The sequence below is a fragment of the Phoxinus phoxinus genome (assembly GCF_949152265.1).
Source record: "Phoxinus phoxinus genome assembly, chromosome: 9".
Lineage (NCBI taxonomy): Eukaryota > Metazoa > Chordata > Actinopteri > Cypriniformes > Leuciscidae > Phoxinus > Phoxinus phoxinus.
Genome location: NC_136884.1, coordinates 24,480,286 through 24,500,284, shown reverse-complemented (window position 1 = coordinate 24,500,284; position 19,999 = coordinate 24,480,286). Strand labels below are relative to the sequence as shown.

General features: G+C 38.6%; 1 protein-coding gene across 4 annotated transcripts in view; it reads right to left on the bottom strand.

The window, feature by feature from the left end:
• Positions 1-19,999, bottom strand: part of LOC307004293 (uncharacterized protein) — a 29,160-nt gene that overhangs the window by 2,007 nt on the left and 7,154 nt on the right. For 3 of the 4 annotated variants that reach the window (XM_079623399.1, XM_079623398.1, XM_079623400.1), the window contains 2 exons: positions 19,873-19,946; positions 19,274-19,533 (listed from right to left, as the gene is read on the bottom strand). In XM_079623399.1, the coding sequence (XP_079479525.1) occupies positions 19,274-19,472 (199 nt within the window). In that variant the 5' untranslated portion in view covers positions 19,473-19,533; positions 19,873-19,946. The remainder of the gene's footprint in view (positions 1-19,273; positions 19,534-19,872; positions 19,947-19,999) is intronic. The other variant, XM_079623401.1, reaches the window with a different exon arrangement.

Genomic DNA, 19,999 nt, shown 5'->3' with positions numbered 1-19,999 from the left:
TTCTCGTTACACTGCCACCTACACGTTTGGCATGCTCTTGACGGCATACACAGGTTCGTGTAAACAAACACTTTTCTGAAAACTGGCAGGTGTGCACGATGTTATCTTTGAAAACGGGTGAAATGTCTGTTATGAAAATAGCCGTCCACGTGTAAACGTAGCCTATTTCCTACACATTAAGCCAGAGATCCTAGAGAACCACTGTCCTATAGAGTTTAGCTCCGACCCTAATCAAACACACCTGAATCAGCTTATCAAGCTCTTCAGAATCACATAGACAAGTGTGCTGAAGCAGATTGGAAATAAACTGAGCAGGGTTGAAGATGTTTACACTACCTATTGAAAGCTGTTGCATATTATCTTAGAACCTCTTGTAAAAAAAAAGTTTAAATATTTGTTTTCTTTAGGAGATGTCCCTAATATTTTTAAGGTGGCAGATTTTAACCCCCTCATGAAAAAGCTTGACTTAGGAAAAATGGTTAATTATGGACCGATCAAAAATCTGCCATTTATGTCTGAAAAATTAAAAACATATCATCCCTCAACTAGGTTTAATTTAGCAGAAAAATATTTATTTGTGAAAAGTTTCAGACAGGATTTAAGCTCCATTGTAGTAAATAAATTGTGCTTATTAAAGTTACAAATTACCTGTTTTATGGCATTCTAGGCCTAATCTTTCTTCAGATGCCATTAGATTTTATGAAAACAAAGACCAATAAGCATTTTCTTGGATAGCTTGAGAATTATGTTGGGATTTGTGGACAAGAATTAGCATGGTTTATATCTCATATCTGACTGCGACCACTTTGCTTGTGCACACGAATACATTGGGTCCTCTGATTTTCTCCTGATATGTTGCCTCTGTGAGACATCATTAGATTTCACTGTTACACCAATGATACTCCGTTTTAGATTTTCTCAACCATAAAAACCTGCACAACTCTCCAAGTTGGCAGAGCATTGTCTTCCTGTTCCTGGAGCCCCGAGCACTGAACATTTTGAATGTCTATAGCTCATGTTCAGCAAGAGTTCAATACTGTTGGAACCTGTCCAATAGGTTGTGGTGGAAATGAAAAACTACATAGACCAAAAATCAATGAGGTATTTAGGAGCCCGAAGATGGAAGGAAGTATTTTTTTACGCAAATAAATTACGAAAGCACGCAAAATTACGTCAATAATGTAATTTTTGTCACGCAGTTAGATGATCTTAAAAGTCGAGAGCATTTACAATAAAGCAAGCACCTGTAACTCTGGTAGACTGACATTTTTATTCAAACCTTTTAAAGTCGGCATGAAATAAAAATTGACCCTATTTTGTTAGCGGATATTACTAGTCTTGTGGTGAACAATTAATCCGTGCAAATAAATACACAGGAAAAAATTGTTTGCCGAAGTTATCTTTAATCAAAGTCTGAAAAATTACTTCCGGGTCTGGAATGGCGTTCTTTTTCTGATGACGTAGGCTTGACGACTTGGGTTGGTTAATCGCTTAACCACTCCCCTCGAACCGTTACTCTGCTGTGGGCGAGAGATGGAGAGGAGGAGCGCTAAAGTAAAACCATGCCCTCTGTTCAATATTCCGTTTCACTCGGAAATGCGTCACAATACTTGAGAAAAGTCGTTGCAACTTCTGGTTCACGCGGACTTTAACTCAATTTCGCTTCTCTCAGATCAGCAATCAGATTATTTTAAGGCGCTAAACTCCGGGAAAGTTTTCAGTCCAATTCACTGTAAATGCAGTCAGCGTTTGTCCGTGGTTCAAAATCCTGCCGCACCACTAACCTAGTTTTCTATCAACTAGCATTTTTAGTCACTCACAAAAGTTTCATAGCCCCCCCAGAATATTTTGTTGTATGAATATCTGAACATGGAATACATCAAACAGATTCTCTATTTTATTCTAGCTTCATATTATCTTTTTTTATTAACACTTGAATGTGGGTAAGTTAAATATTTTTTTAATTTTTAGCAACGTTTTAAGAAAACGGCTGAAAAAATATTTTTGTCAAAGACTAATGGTCATATTCAGAAGTATGACCATATTAGCCCGGATCTGTCAACACTGCATTGGCTCCCTATTAAATATCGTATACATTTTAAAATATTGCCGATTGCTTACAAAGCACTAAATGGTTTAGCTCCCAATACTTGAGCGAGCTCTTAACGCATTATAGTCCTTCACGTCTATTGCGATATCAAAATTCTGGCCATGTTAATAATACCTAGAATATCAAAATCGACTGCTGGCGGTAGATCCTTTTCCTATTTAGCACTTAAAGGAGAACTCCGGCGCAAAATGAACCTTTCGTCTAATTACACATTGTTACCTAGTCAACCGTTATCTGAGATTTGTTTTCACCGCCAATCCAAATGCGCTGGACCATATGAGATTCTACACAGTTCAGCGCATTTGGATCGGCGGTTCGTAGATCGACTGATAGAGTTTTTTTTTCAAAGATGGCTTCTGCCTGTATTCGTGAAGTTGACTGTATGTATAAAATATCTTCTTATTAAACTGTCTGGACACTTACACAGTTCTCAATGCTTCGGTTTGCATGTAGGGACCCTCATTATGCTACCGTGTTAGTGTGGGGCTATTTTGAGCCTTGTTAGTGGTATTAACAAGCGATTTTTATTTGTCATTACTCCATGCCCCATATACTAGCGTTATACTAGCGTTATAGGCTAAACTGTTTTTAGAGATAAAACTATTTACATTCGATAATCATGAAAACAAATCTCAGATAACGGTTGACTAGGTAACAATGTGTAATTAGACCAAAGGTTCATTTTGCACCGGAGTTCTCCTTTAAACTTTAGAACAGTCTTCCTAACATTGTCTAGGAAGCAGACACACTCTGTCAGTTCAAATCTAGACTAAAATCTTTCTTTAGCCTGGCATACACATATTATATTATCAATTTCTTTATTCAAATCAGTTAAATAATTGTTAGGCTGCATAAAATAGGTCAACTGGAACTGGGAAAATGTCCTATAACACTCAATGTACTCGTTACATCATAAGAAGAATGACATCTACGCTAATATTAGTCTCTCTGTTTATCCCGAGGTTTGCTGGATCCAGGCCGTATCCAGATTAGATGGTGGACCTGCACCTACACCTGTGTTGTCGACACGACAGCCATCAGCACTTATCCTCAACAAACTCGTCTCCATACCCACGTGACTCCTTCAACTAGATGGAACTGGATAATATTCTGATTGTTCCAATCCAATTTGACCTATAATCATAATCATACACTGTTCATTCATTGGCCAGAGGAGAACTGGCCCCCCGACTAAGCCTGGGTTCTCCCAAGGTTTTCTTCTCCATTCTGTCACTCTTCTGGAAACAAAATTGTTGCATTATTTTCCTGTTTTCTCTGTAAAGCTGCTTTAAAACAATCTGTATTGTAAAAAGCGCTATATAAATACAGGTGACATGACTTGAAAACAAAATAGGGTTCACAAGCTGTATAAATGTTTACCGTGGCCCATTCATGTTTATAATAAATAGTATAAACTATAACTGCATCTTAGTAAGATATAAGTCAACATTTGATGTAGGGTGGGCGCTATGAATCCTCCATCACGATACAGTGCCGTAACTTTGTTTTAAAGAGTGGGTGGGACAGGAGTGGGGGGTTAATACAATATGAATAACAATAGCAAAAATACAAAATAACATTACAATGTCTAGAAATCAATTCCAATAGTGCATTAAGTTTAATTTATCGGCACGAGTATGAAACTATCACGTTAAACATGACTTCTGAGTCATCATGACGTATTGAGCAGAATCTGCACATATCTAGCTAAATTGAACATACTCGTCACTATGCAACAAATAACGGCGCACTTGTTCATTTGCATTGTCTTTTCTGTTAACCAAATGCTTTTTAATCTTCGCTATTGCTTCAGTGTTATTTTCCAACATTCTGCATATTTTATGTTCTTTGTACTGTATTGATCTGTCCACCTAAAACACATTTTTGGTAATTAGGATGAAAGAGGAAGGGAGGAGATGATTGGATTAGAGGTCTGCTACCCGACCCGAGCCCGACGGGTCCCGGAAAACTCACGGGTTTCGGGTCCGGTTCAGGTTAATGTTTAATGAATGGCCTCGGTTCGGGTCGTGTTTGTAACTGGTAAAAACTATATAGGGTATACATATAGTTTGCGTGCTGTGTTGTGATCGTAATATGAGCACGCGAGAGAGAAAGTGTATGCACAGTTTCAGCCATCCTCCTCTGATTGTGACTGAGATAGTGCGCACGGGAGCAAATGTGCAAAACAGTTTTGTAAAATATGAATCATTTTTATCTTATCATTTTACAAAACTGTTTTGCGCATGTCACAACACCGCAATCAGAGGACACGCTGAAACCATCAACTCTCGATGCTGTTCTCTTCCTTCACAACTCGTACTGAGAAGTAAATAGTTGTGCAACTGTGCAAACTTTGTTTTGAAGGTTAATATAATGTTTGAGTTCCAGAGGAATTTGTGACAGTTTCACCTGGTCAACCACAGAAAAGTTTTGTAATTAGTAAGTCCGTGCTTTTTCTCTCTTTTTTTTTCTTTCTTGTGTGCTGGCTGATGAGAGGGCTGCTGTGCCTTAGTGAAACGGTGTTTGTAGCCTACATGTAGCCTATTTTTTACATTTATTATAGTTGCAAGCAATCATAAAATACAGCATATTGCAAAAAAAAAAGAAAGAAGGTATTTACTGTAAGAAACAGACATCGGGTTCGGGGGCTCAGGCTTAAAATATAACCGTAATGTTTGGGTCGGGTTCAATTATTTCTGGTACGGGCCAGGTTTGGGCTTAAGTTTAAAGCCTGTGCAGACCTCTAGGTTGGATGATGACAGGATTTTGTTTGAATAAGAAATGAATGTATGAAAATCCATATGTGTATATGTGTGTGTAAACTGTGACGTAGTTAATTTCTCTTACTTTTTTTTTTTTTTTTTTTACTAGTAGATGTTTGTAATGAAAAGTAGAAGAATGACCGGTAACTTAATTTAGTAGCCAAATTGGCCGGTGAGTGAAAGTTAATTTCAAACCCAGTTTATTATTATTAAAGTTACAAAAGTGATTCTGTGAAGAGCAGTGAGAGATTCTCTTTTTTGTTATTGTTTGATCAACATTAATAATGACAGCAGGTACATTTTGATGCTGTCACTTTAAGACCGTTTTTTATTTGTTTGAACATTTGTTCCATTAGTTGTTTGAGTAAGCGGAAATCCAATACTTGCATTTAAAAGTGTAATATGACATTCACTTTTTTGCTCACCGGCCATTGTTGCTAACAGTTTTCCAAAGTTACTAGCCACTCAGCCTGTTTCACTGCCCACAAATTTGACATCGATACCATTGGGGGAAACTGTCATATAGATATCTTTTTAATATGATCTCATAATTTGGCAGCAGATATGTTAGGCTAACTGTGCGTTCACACCGGAAGTCATTAATTTTCAATGAGAGCCGGCGGTGAGCTCCGGCGAGGGTGGCGCGGCGCGGAGAGTCGGAAGTCAGGTCAACTTTATGGTAATGAGCTATGATGCGGTTTGGCGGCAATCAATCGGAATGTAGAAGTGCTCGGTTTGAGAGGATTCCAGGGAACGCAGTCCTGTAAACTTTGGTTTCGACCACATTAGTTCCCAAGCAAAATAGAGGAGAGGTTGCAACACTATTTATAGGCAAGATTTTTACGCTCGAACGCTTGTTTTTCAGCGGGAATGCAAATTAGAAAAGCACTTAACCATGAACACAAAAGCCACACCACACAAATGGCTTTTAATTGGTTTCTTTCGTTAGCAAACATGTCACTATAATTAAGTTCTTTCCATCGATGAATTTTCTGCAAAAATAACGATCAACACGCTTGTTTGCTTTGCGGCCCCTTTAAATAAAGTTTAAAAAGACAAAGCATTCGATCTACATCAGAGCATCCACAAATCTTCCCGCGGCATCGTTGACAGAGTGGCGAGAGCGAATTTTCCACCTCAAGGAGAAAACGATGCTTGATCCTTTAAATAGTTATTTCAGCTTAAAAAATAAAGCCGGCTTTTAGTTATAAAACTCACGGGGCAAAGGTTGAAAGCTCCTGAATGTTCGTGTGCGCACAATATCTTTCCTTTATAAAGTTTCCACCTCAATAAAAAGCTGTGAGCGAGCGCATACAGGCACGTCTGCCTCATAATGCAACATTAAAAAGCGATCTCTGTGGGCAAACTTGCCGTCCTTGCCTTTATGTAAATGGATCTCCCCCATGTTAAAATGCCCAACTTTACAGCAGAACAAAACATGTTTACAGCCTGGTTCTCTATGTGGCTTTGGAGAGAACAGCCAGCGGTGTATTTCAGTTGTTCTCCTCTGTGAACATGCACTAATGGATGTCTGACAATTTCGTTGCTTTTTGGAGTTTTCAGATTTAAAAGCGTCTATAGATATAAAGGCTACACTCGTTCTGCGGTGCCGTTGCTCTGGAACAGATTATAACATGCTTATGTAACGTTACAGATGAAATCCTGCAGGTGTCGGTGCTTTCTCCGTCCATGCAATAAATGCACATCCTTGAATGAGCGTGGATTTCTAGCGCATTTACTTGAACTTCATAGGTAATATATCTATGTTTTGACCCATTTGAGAATTGAGATGCGGCCAAAATCAGAATTTAAAATGGACTGAATAATAAAGCTCTATGAACTTGACGAGCGATATCCGCGCTGACGGACCAGAGACTGTAATAAAGAGTGACTGACATGTATGCACATAATCACGGTCACACACACTCTCTCAGAGTAATATTGTAAGTTACTGCATAATATAATACATTTCAAACTAGCAGAATAGCTGTACAGATTCACGATACACAGTCTCACTTGTAGCTATGTCTTTTAACTATTATAATATTTCGAAGGGCAAAAACAGGACCTTTTAATTGGCATTCTGATTTTAATCATCAACTGTCACTTTAGCGCGATGCCCTGTGGAGTCGCAGACTTGGTACTGCGAGTAGCATATAGCATTAGCTACCAAGCCTGCACTAACTCCATAACGTCGCGCTAGTTGGGCGTGGTTTCAGATAGCCAGGCTCCTCAGCTCCGCCTATTTGCCCATATTCTGTTTTCCGGGAGTGACGAGCAGTGATGCGAGGCCAAGATGGCGATGGCCGGCTCCTCCCACTTTAGGCTTCAAAAATGCTTTTCAGAAACTTACGAGTGACGTCACGAACACTACGTCCATATTTTTTTACAGTCAATGGTTTTACCTGACAGACTCCTGTCTGCTCTGCTGAGTTGCTGAGCTGCTATGTTGGTTTGCGTATTTCTATTTTGAATCTGTTTACTATCATTCACTGTTGTTTAAGCTAAATATAACTTACTCAACATCACATATAAACCTGTGATCGCTAGCTTCAATCGAATTAATTGCTAGCACAAAACGATAGTATTTCGCTACCCTGTTAGCGTGCCATCCGTGCGCTCATTTATTTAATTGACTCGCGCCAGTCAACAAACACGGTAAGTCATGTCTTCTCCTCTTATTGTCACTTGCACTTCATGTAACATGTATAGCATAGCTTTCTCTGTCAGCATAGGATTTACATGTGATAGATGCAGGGAGATAGTCAGGCTGACAGAGAAGATTTCAGAACTAGAGACACGCATCCAAACTTTAATTGAGGATAGTAAGAGTGCAAGGGCTTTAGATACTGCTTTGGATGCGACTAGTTTAGTGAACACTGTACACTGTTCGGTTCCGACTGAAGTATGAAGTAGAGCGCGTGCAGCAGGGCATTTGGGTGACGGTACGACACAATAGTCACGACAAAACACTGCTCTTCCGTTCCGATTAAGGCTGTCACATTTGAGAAAAACCTCATTCGAACGAATATCAAATACCAAACTATATATTCGAATATCTACCGCCACTTGTCTATATCTATTCACTATATCTGTCTATATCTGAATATCTATTCACTTTGATTTGCGATAGTTTGCAGGTTGGCTTGACGCTTGATGAATAGATCATCTGCGGTGATACGTGTTGCCGTCATATCTGACAATAAGATACAGCCTGTAACTTTGTAGCATGTAGCTTTTTTAAAATAAACAAATGATCTAAACAGACTGTAAAAAATGCGCTAGACATGGCACTTTAAAAACCGGATAGTTTATTTGTAGTTCGATTATGGATATTTCACGTCATGTTCGAATGCATATTCGAATATCGAATAAAAAGTGACAGCCCTAGTTCCGATTACCACAACATAAATTCTCCCCACTCAGTGAAACACCCACTGAGAATCCTGTTGAATGTGCCCTAGTTTTTGGCGATTCGATCACACGGAACGTGAAAATGGAGACACCAGCCACCATAGTCTCATGTTTGCCAGGAGCCAGAGCGCCTGACATCAAAGCAAATTTAAAAGTGCTGGCTAATGCTAAACGTAAACTCTCTAAGATTATTATTCACGTTGGCACTAATGATGTTCGATTCCAGGTGTGTAAACTCGCAAGTACGATGTCAGGCACTGTAATTTGCTCTGGCCCCATTCCTGTTCGCAGGAGTGATGAGATGGTTAGCAGATTGTCATCACTCAATGGCTGGCTGTCTAATTGGTAAATATTATCACATGTAATTTGATGCTCTTGAAATACTGCAGCAGAGCAACGACATCTCAGATCATTATCTAGTCTCATGTAAATTACATTTAGCCATGGCTGCAAAGCCAACTCTGTGGTATAAATATGTTAGACCTATCACTTCTGCCACTAAAGATTAGTGGTGGGAGAAAAAAATTGATGCATCGTGATTCTCTCTGCAACGATTTTGGATCGATTCTGAATTCTGAAAAGTTTTTAACCAGATGAGCCATGACGCCGAGTTTGCTTTAGAAACACCCGTATTCTGCTTGCTTCCAATTCCTCACACACAAACACCACTCGAACCTTCCGTAAAATAATATTTCATAAAGTTCGGAAAGGTTGAGGCGAATTACAAGGACATTCACAGGCTTCATTGCACCGGATGCGCGCGCTTTCTTTGTTACACTTGAAGTGTGCTGTCTCGCCCGTCTGTATTTTCCTTACCAATGCTCTAAGAATTCATCATTTATGTGGTTTGAAATGCAGTGGACTTAGGCCTATATATTTAAAATATGAACCTCACTAACAGAAGGCTGCTTTCAATTTCAAATGCTGACGCGTGCTTTGTTTGTGTAGACTGTGCGACTCCGTGTAAGTGGTTTAATGTACTTGTGCAAAATTAACGTAAACACAGCCAGTTATGTCTTAAAGGACAATTCCTTTAAGAAGCATTGAGAACTTTATAAAGTATCTTCTTATTAAACTGTCTGTACACTTACAAAGACAGTACATTATCATGAAAACGCATCCCAGAGAACGATCGACTCGATAACCATACGTGTAAATTACCCCTAGGTTCATAGATAATCGTTCTGGAATCGGATCGTGAGGTGACTAAAGATTCCCACCCCTACTAAAGATTGCTTTATCAATAATCTTCCTAATCAGTTTCATAATCTCAGCATCCCGGATAGCATAGAAGAACTTAATATTGCAACAGAAACTTTTAACTCTCTCTTTCCCAGAACTTTAGACACAATTGCTCCGTTGCGCTTAAAGAAGATTAAAGAACATAGTCCAACGCCGTGGCACAACGAGCACACTCTTAAAGGGCATATTGCAGGTTAGAGTACCCAGTGCGCCAATGTATAGAACAATAATGTAGGAACTAGATTTAAATATAAACATATACTTATAAAACGCTATTTAGGCTTCTGGAGTAATTTTTGTGAGAAAATTTTACTTCCGCATTTGAAAACCGCCAAACCGGAAGTGACGTAGCATGGGGGAGAGCGGTCAAAGTAAACAATAGGAAAGCAATGGATCGCAATGACAGTTCGGACGCTGTGGAAATTGTAGCCTAAATGTTTACTCGTATGATGGACCTCAGCCATATAATTATGTGCCTGATATGAAGCCAAGAGAGTAAACAGGCCAGGATTAGACAAAACAACGGTCAGAGGAGACGTGATGTGAGGAGAACAGGGCAGGGGTCTCGGTGAGAGAACAGTGTTAGCTTATAGATGTATTCACGTTAGCCGACGATATGTATAACACTATGCTCAGATCACAATATTGTAATTATGTGTCAGGCAATAGCAAAGTATTTAGACCCTTACCTGCATGTGTATGTCAGCCATTAGGAGACAGTTTCCAGAGAAAGAGGGACATTATAAAGGCTTTGAATGGCCCCACTTGGTGATAATGATTTAAAAAAAAAATCACAATCACAACTTTCTTACTGTATACAAATTTTATATGTAGAAACAGCCAACACAAACATTAAAACTCGGAGTACAGATTGAAAATGAACATAATTATATAATAATAATAATAAGTGTCGGCTGCAGACTTGCAAGATATTACAAGTTTATGGAGGATACGTTAATGAATTAAATTAAGACAAGGCACATTTTGTAAAACAAATGTACAATAAGTGATCTCTGACGGATCCGTGAGCGTCATGTTTCCCACCGGTGGCCGACCCACATGCTGACGGCAGACCGGGCGACCCGATGAAGAAGCCGGGACAGTGTGCACATATCGCCGTAACCAGGGATGTAGTGGAGGCTAAACGCACGTAAACGCCGTTTGGGCACCTCCCAAAATTCTGAAATAGCGTTTATCCACCTCCAAAGTGCGTTTATCCACCTCTAAACTGCGTTTATCCACCTCTAAATAGCATATAGTTCCTAAGCCATTTTAAATTAAGCAGGCTATGTCGTTTTAGTTTCATATTGTTCATTATTAGTTTCATAGGTTGTTAAACCTAAGACGAAGTCTTTCATATTGCGCTGCATTACTGTCAGTAGCCGCGCGGGTTAAACCATAATAATACAGGGCTAGCCTAAGATTATCACAAATAAACAAGATTTTGACGCATATCCAAGCGTTTGTGGAGCGGAGTGTGAGCGCGCACTGCATGGCACGGACGCGCGGGCGCGAACACTTATCAACAGTGAAACAATTTAAAATACTCTATCATTTCTGGTCATACAGAAAATAATAATACATTATTCGCAACTACTTTTATTTGTGTAAACTCGCAATAACAAGAAACGTTGTGCTTTTGTCAAATAAAATAAAACAATCAGGCGCGCTTTCATGATCTCCGTGAACTGGAGCGCAAGAACTGAAACTAAATATAGCCTATGTAGGCTAAAGCTTGAAATGTCCACTTCAAAACGAACAAATTCGAATCGAAAGCTAATACCTTCTGATTATGTAATCCGTATGAAAGGTGCATTTCTCTCTAAAAGCGCACCCGCTTAACAGCGGAGATGGAGATGTTTTTAACCGACACTGATTTAGAAAACAATAGTTTATTAATAAACAATTAAAATGCCTCGTTATTTTTTCAGACACATTTATTATCATTAGGCTAGCCTATAAATCACCTTTCTGTAGGCTGTGGTTCCAGATACATGCTCTTCTCATTCAGTACTGCGGGATTAATATCATTTCCAGGTTCTAATTTTGTCTCAGAAAAATAAATCAACAACAACAAAATCCATATTAATTTGTGAATATTTTAAATGTTTAATTAAGGGGCAACAAGTAATAAACAAAAATTCGTCAATATTTATTTTTTTGCGCAGCATTTGGTGTAGCCTACAGTTCAAATTAAAATTTTGGTGTTCAACTTTGCCTTTTAAAAATACAACAACCGTTTTTGTTTTGTAATTACGGGTTAAAAATATTTTTGTTCTCTCTGTTTTGTCATTTAGTAAACTTTATAGATTTCAACCATATTATTCCTTCTTGAGTCTTTTTAACAAGAATTTAGATTAATGTATGAATTGATTAGTGATTGTGAGACCTATGATGAGGGAACAACCAGTGATACCCTTGGTAGTACCATCAAATGATGCCTATAGCGATGTCATCAGGATAAAAAACACACACCGGTACGCAGTGGCCCACCTTACCGGGTGACCACGTCGTGGTTCACCAGAATTTATAGTTTACCCACCTCTTTTTTTACCACTACACCTCTGGCCGTAACGTTAACTCATCATATCGCCGGGATTATAATCATGCAGTCTATAGTGAACGCTAAAAGCAGACGCAGAAGCGAAGTCCCGTCTCTTACCCTGCACTAAACGCACACAAATGGTATTTTCTGTTCGGAAACCTGTGGACTCGATGTCCTGACAGGCCATAATTCACAGTCATTTATCACGATAATTATTCATTGAAATACAATAACCACCGAAAACACACTGAATCACGACCGCTTCAACATAATACCAGCCTATTCTGCACTGAGCGAACGCAGCGCCCGGCAAACGACTCCCCATTGTGACGTAATATGACGCGATGGTGAAAAAAAAGCGCTTTTTCAACACGGTCAAGGAAACTGTCACGTTTTCTACTAAATTTGTGTCCTTATGTCTGGCAAAACAATTTTTAATCATGCATTTACTCTTCATATGGTATTTTCATACAAGGTTATATATTAATTCTGAAAAAAAAAAAATACCTAGAGGTATTTCGGATTTCATGGAAGGAGAGCTCGATTGCTTACAGAGAGGCTTTAAAAGCTGCTAGATCTGCTTATTGATCAACCCTATTAGAACTTAGAAAATAAACAATCCTAGGTATTTATTTGAAACAGTGGCTAAACTAACGAAAAAGAAAGCTTCAAGCCCAGAAGTTTCCAAGCAACACAGCAGTAATGACTTTATGAACTTCACTTATAAGATTGATAATATCAGGGACAAAATTATAACTAGGCAAGCGTCTACTACAGTATCGCATCAGAAGTGCATTGTAGTCTCCCTGAGGGAAAATTTTTATTCATTATTCCTATAGGAGAGGAAGAATTTTCTAAACTCGTTAAATCGACAACATGTATGTTAGACCCTATACCGACTAAGCTAATGAAAGAGATGCTTCCAGATGTCATAGATCCTCTTCTTAAAATCATTCATTCGTCTTTGTCTCTACAAGTATACGTACAAAAAACCTTTAAGCTGGCTATGATTAAACCGCTTGTTAAAAAAACGCAACTTGATCATACAAAATTTGTCAATTACAGGCCGATCTCAAATCTGCCTTTTCTGTCAAAGATATTAGAAAAAGCAGTATCCTCACAACTATGTTCCTTTCTAGAAAGAAATTATATCTGCAAGGATTTTCAGTCCGGATTTAGACCGTACCACAGTACCGAGACAGCTCTCGTTAGAGTCACAAATGATTTGCTCTTATCATCCGATTGTGGTTGTGTCTCTCTATTAGTATTACTTGATCTTAGTGCTGCATTTGACACCATTGACCACAACATCCTTTTATATAGACTAGAAAACTATGTTGGCATTAGTGGAATTGCACTTGCATGGTTTAAATCATACTTATCTGACCGTTATCAGTTTGTAGCAGTAAATGAAGAGATGTCTTATCAATCACAAGTTCAGTATGGCGTACCACAAGGCTCAGTACCAGGACCGCTGCTGTTCACTCTGTACATGCTACCATTAGGAGATATCATTAGGAAACATGAAATTAGCTTTCACTGTTATGCCGATGATACTCAGCTGTATATTTCTTGAAAACCTAACAAAACTTACCAATTCATAAAATTAACGGAATGCATAGCTGATATAAAAAAATCGGATGACTAGTAATTTCCTACTACTAAATTCTAAAAAAAAAAAAAAACATTCTAATTATTGGAGAGAAAAACTTCCACACGTAATAACCTAGAATACTGTTTAAAACTTGATGGCTGCTCTGTTAAAGCCCCACTCCGATCATATTTTGAGCTATTTTTAAACATTCCCAGTGGTCTTTAAATTATGATTATGCCATTTTTAGGCAAAATCTCAAAACCTGTGCTGTTTTCTGGGACTGCTTCAGCAGAGCGGCAGTAGCTCATTAGCAATTCGCCTCTGCGTTGTGGGCGGAGCCGTTGGCACGGAGACGACCCTCCCTCTCCCCGTTGCTGAGAGCTCTGATCACCGATCATTATTTCACTCCGAGACGTCGCGGTAAAAAACAGCTCGACTTCGCCTCGATATTTCATCCCTCCCACAGTGATCAATAAGGACATATTTAGTATCAGTGGATTGCTCGGAATTTTGGGATTATTATGATGCTAATGTCACCGCTCTATCTGAAGAACTGACTGACTGATGTGATGGGCTTGACACACGAGGGGACAAACGACTGCGACAGGCGAAACTCAACGGTGAAAGTGACTTATTGTTACAGTATGTGTTCCAATTTCAGCGCCACTATCGGAGCTCTGTTCACAATGACATGCAATGGCTTGTGTGTGTGTATCTGACCCTGCTGCTGAGTAAAATTAAACACAAAACACAACTTCAAAAAAGCCCCTATAAAACGCATTACATTACATTACATTATAATCTACATCGTTTTAACACAGATGAAGTTAAGTTAACAGAGAGTTAACTTTTTTAACTAACTAGCCCCGCCCAGTGGAGTTACTACGTCACAACTCCAGTCTATTTTAGATGGCATTTTAGCGTCTGCTACTGATTCACAGTCATTTGAATGTAGAAATATTTAGAAATACAACTTTGAGCTTATTTTTCTCAAGATATGTCCTCTAACATCAGAAAAATGCCACAAGAACATGTTAACACCTAGAAAAACATGATTTTCATCGGAGTGGGTCTTTAAGTCTTCGTCGTCGGTTAGGAACCTGGATGTGCTCTTTGATACCAATCTTTCATTTGAAAGTCACATGTCTAGTATATGTAAAACCGCATTTTTCCATCTTAAAAATAAAAAATATATCTAAATTACGCCATATGCTTTCATTGACAAATGCGGAACAATTAGTTAATGCGTTCATGATTATTGTAATGCTCTACTGGGTGGTTGCCCTGCACGCTTAATAAACAAACTACAGCTAGTTCAAAACACAGCAGCTCGAGTTCTTACCAGAACCAGGAAGTATGACCATATTAGTCCCGTTCTGTCAACACTGCATTGGCTGCCTATTAAACATTGTATACATTTTAAAATATTGCTTATTACTTACAAAGCACTAAATGGTTTAGCTCCGCAGTACTTGAGTGAGCTCTTAACGCATTATAGCAGGGCTCGACATAAGCGATGGCCCGGGCCAGTAAAAGAGTATGTCGGGCTAGTTGATTGGCCAGTCACTGGCCCGTGCAGGCCAGTGACTGGCCATCAGCAAAATAAACAGCAATTCGTCACACAAAGTTGCGTGAAGAGTGTCAATGTTACTTCAGGTTATTTAATATTCCGGCTGTGAATTATAAGCTCTGCCTCTGATTGAGCTAAAATCAGCAAATCGTCGAGGTAGTTCAGTATTCGCATACTCCGTTGTTGGGGGGCGAGCACCGTGTCCATGCACTTCGTGAACGTGCGAGCCTGCGAGGTGCTAAGGACAGACCGAACGTCAGGACATTGTACTTATAAGCTCGACCCTCGGAGGCGAATATCAAGAATGGACTGTGACGGAATGCTATCTGTATCTGAAAGGAAGCGTCTTTCAGATCCACTGAGATAAACCATGCAATCTCACGGGCGAATTTGCGCGAGGATTGGTTGTCAGCAATTTGAACGAGCATTTCATAAGCGCTTGTTCAAACGTCTGAGGTCTATGATGAGTTTGAGACCACCACCCTTTTTGGGGACGAGAAAGTAGCGTCTGTAAAAGCCCGACTCGCTCTGCGTTAGAGGAACGTCTTTATAGCCCCTTTTCCCAGCAGTTTCGCTATTTCGGCGCGAAGAAGATGTGATAGCCCCTTTTCACCGTAGGGGCTGACTGGCCAATGTGGGCCGGCCCACTCGGAAGGCTACAAGAATATATTTAAAAAATGACGGAAATCATAATATTACATTTTCTACGCAAATGGATGAGTGAATCGATCGTGCGGGGGCGGCCGACAAGGAGTGTGTTTTGTGTGCATGTGAGTGTATTGCCCTCCCTCCCTGTTAATTAGTTTGGTCTACTCCATTGAGTATCTTGAAACACGCCCCCTTTCACGTTTACTTTTACAGCGAGAGAGAGAGAGATATTGATCCGTTACTGCGAATTTATCTGAGCAGATAATTACAAATAATTGTCTATGGATGAAAAGCTGGAAGAAAAGAAGCAAGTTTAATATCACATGATAGCCTAATAGTAGCCTATGCCATGAGGATTCATGTTAATGCAAAATGTTAATGTCTTGATAGCTTTATATTAATATTGTTGTGTGTCTTATGTTCTTCTGTTTGTTTCCCTTTGTTTTACAAATAGTATCTAATATGTGTTGTGTTATTTAAAATAAATGTTTAAAGAGCATTTATTTTTGTATTGTGTAATATTTTTATGCTATAAGTAGTGTTAAAAATTATTCTGCACATTAATGAGCCAATGTGTTATGATGTGGGATGTGGTGGGCTGCTGTGGGTCAGAAAGTCCAGGGCCACTTTTTGGTCCCAGTCCGCCCCTGCGCGGCAGTCTGCGAGCGAACTGCTGCGAGTAACCTCGTTTTATTATGTTTAGCACCCATTCTGATATGCCAGAAATGGTTTCCCATGCTTTTCCTTATATTTCTTTCAGGGCCAGTAAAAATATAGAAGGGGCCAGCAAAACTCTGATCTACTGGCCCCGGGGGCCAGTGGGGATTTTTTTTTTTATGTTGAGCCCTGCTATGACATCTGGAAGCATCTCTTTCAGCAGCTTAGCCTGTATAGGGATCTAACATGCACGTTGTCGATTTAGATGATTTGACGAATTTGGAAAATTCTTCCTCTCCTATAGCAATGGATGAATCAAAATTTCCCTCAGGGAGACTACAATGCACTTCCTGATGCGATACTGTATTAGACGGTTGCATAGTTATAATTTTGTCCCTGATATTATCGATCTTATAAGTGAAGAAGTTCATAAAGTCATTACTGCTGTGTTTCTTGGAAGCTTCTGACTCTCACTCATCGCGAAGTCTTGTTTTGCCCCGGCTAACATTACCAAGCGTTTATTCTAGGGCTGTAACGATTAATCGCGATTAATCAAAATTCAAAATAAAAGTTTTTGTTTACATAATAAATGTGTGTGTATTGTGTATAATTATTTTGTATATATAAATACACACACATGCATGTATATATTTAATAAAAATGTGTTATTTATATATAAAATAGTTCTATTTATATATAATATAAATCATATAAAAATATATATGCAGTATATAAATGCAAATATTTCTCAAATATATACATGCATGTGTATGTATTTATATATACAAAATAATTATACACAATACACACACATATATTATGTAAACACAAACTTTTATTTTGAATTTTGATTAATCGCGATTAATCGTTACAGCCCTATTCTGTCATTGATTCCCCATGTTCTGACCTGTGACTGTTTACTGATTCCTGTTTCTTCGTCTGCTGCCTGCCATGACCTTTTGCCTGTCATCGTTTGTGATTCTGAAAATTGCTGCCTGCCCTGATCTCTGCCTGGTATCGTTTATGATCTTGGATTTCCTTTGACATTGTCGACGCTGTTTTCTGATTACTGCCTGTTTGATTATTCTTATTAAACATACTGCAAATGGATCCGAACGTCTCTGACTCTGCATCACATAAACATTGTATACATTTTAAAATATTGGTGATTACTTACAAAGCACTAAATGGTTTAGCTCCGCAGTACTTGAGCGAGCTCTTAACGCATTATAGTCCTTCACGTCTACTGCGATCTCAAAATTCCGGCCAGTTAATAATACCTAGAATATCAAAATCGACTGCTGGCGGTAGATCCTTTTCCTATTTAGCACCAAAACTTTGGAACTTTTTTCTGACACTTTTTGTGAAAATCTCTTTGACCTAGCATTTACATAATGCATTGTAGACTTCTATAACTCAATGTTAGGCTGCATAGATTAGGTCAGCCGGAACTGGGTACACTTCCCTTAAATCCTGATGTACTCGTTACATCATAAGAATGGCATCTACGCTAATTTTAGTCTTATTGTTTATCCCCAGGTTTTCCCGCAGCCTGCCGGATCCAGATCTGACGAAGGACCTTCGCCTGGACCCGATGACAACGCAGTGCTGAAGTGCCAACTAGTCTCTCCCTATGGAGGATCCCTTTACCACTCTACAGATAAAGCGTTGTCGGGATAATTTCGGTTTCGTGTATCTACCCCGAAGTGATAAAATTCTGTCTAAAAATGTTTAAGGCCAGACAAGTAGTTTAAGGCTTGGTTTTTAGGGAAATACAAACCTGCGCACATATATTCAAATGCGCATAACTATAGAATTCATTCTTAATGCGCACGTGAGCGACATCAGCGTTTCTCACAGGTTCGCGTTTAAAGTCTGTGTAGAGAGAACAGTGTCGTCTTAGCGGTCTTTAATTTAATAACTAATGATCGTTGCGACGGAAGTGAATCAATCAAAACTAACTTTAGCTGGAAAATATCTTTATTCAAGAACCGCTATAAAGCCAAAACAGTTACCTTAAATTATCCGTTTATTACGGTAAAGCAGCTTTGAAACAATCTACATTGTTAAAAGCGCTTTTAAATGAAGATGACTTGACTTCAATTCTTTAAACATTAGCCTAATGATAATGCTGACATTTACACTCGCTTACATTTTAAGTGAGAAAACATTATTTAGTAAAAAGATTACTTTGTTATTCGCTCTTCAACATCTATCCAATCGCTCCGTGTTGTGCATATCAAATAAAATGTCATAATGAAATGTAATTTCTTTGGGGGTATTCTGTATCAGTATTTGATCCTTATTAGTTTCAAATACAGTTTCTGATTCAAATACCGTATTTAATGAATTATTTTATTTATTTTTTACCGTTGGTAACGTGAGGCAAAAGATGATAAAATGAAGGATAAAGGGAAATTCACAGCATTTCAACAGCTTCTGCTCACGTATTTGAAGCATTTTATGCAACTACGCATTACATTACGGAGAACTTACGACCTACTAGCTAGGCCTATGTTCTGCCTTAATAAAGTCTGCAACTGAATAAAGTACAGAGTTAGTTATAAACTAGCTAGTAGTTACTAAACCTCTGTGGACTTTCTGTTCCAATTTAGGAAAGAATGCAACCCTACCCAGGAGAGCAGACAGGGAACAAAAAAACCCTGCCAACAGCAAATTAACGGAGAACATGTACAGGACAAAATAGTTCAGCTTTGAGAATGAAACCAACCTGTTTGTTCCTCAGTATCTTCTTGTTTCACTCTGCATGCTCCTTTAATCCTCATGTCTTCCCTCTCTCTCTCTTTAATAAACACCGTCTTTGTTTGTTCCTCTATATCTTCTTGTTTCACTCTCAATGCTTCCTCAATCTTCATGTATTCACTTTCTCTCTCTTTAACAAATGCCATAAACGCGTTAATAAACGCCATCTTTATAATAGTGTCCCGTAGATCTCAGTCGCTCCACCAGCAGTTTTTCTGTGTTTGGACACTGTAATGATAAAGATGAGAATTACTAACAGAAAGAATAATAAATCTAAACTAAATCTCAATCAGCTCAGTTCAGTAGATTGTAAAGAGCGTCAGTCAGTGAAAGATCATGGAAAATAAACACCTCAAAACTAGCACAACAAATAAATAATAAGGAACATGAGAAAAAATTACAGTCACTTAATATTTATGATTAATATTATTTGAGTACACTTTTATGAAAGTTGAACACAATTATTTTAACTCTAAGTTGAAATAATGCGAGCTGACGACCAACAGAAGCAAATTCATAGATCACAGAAAGGCTGTCTTTAAAGTTATTGTTAAAATTCAGTATCACCTAGGATGGAGCAAATTAATGGAAATGTTGTCCAATGATGTGATGAAAAGAACAAGCAGTGAAGGATTGAGATTCTGTAAAAGAAAAAACGGTCATGTTTGAAACATTTTGCGAAAATCTCTCATTT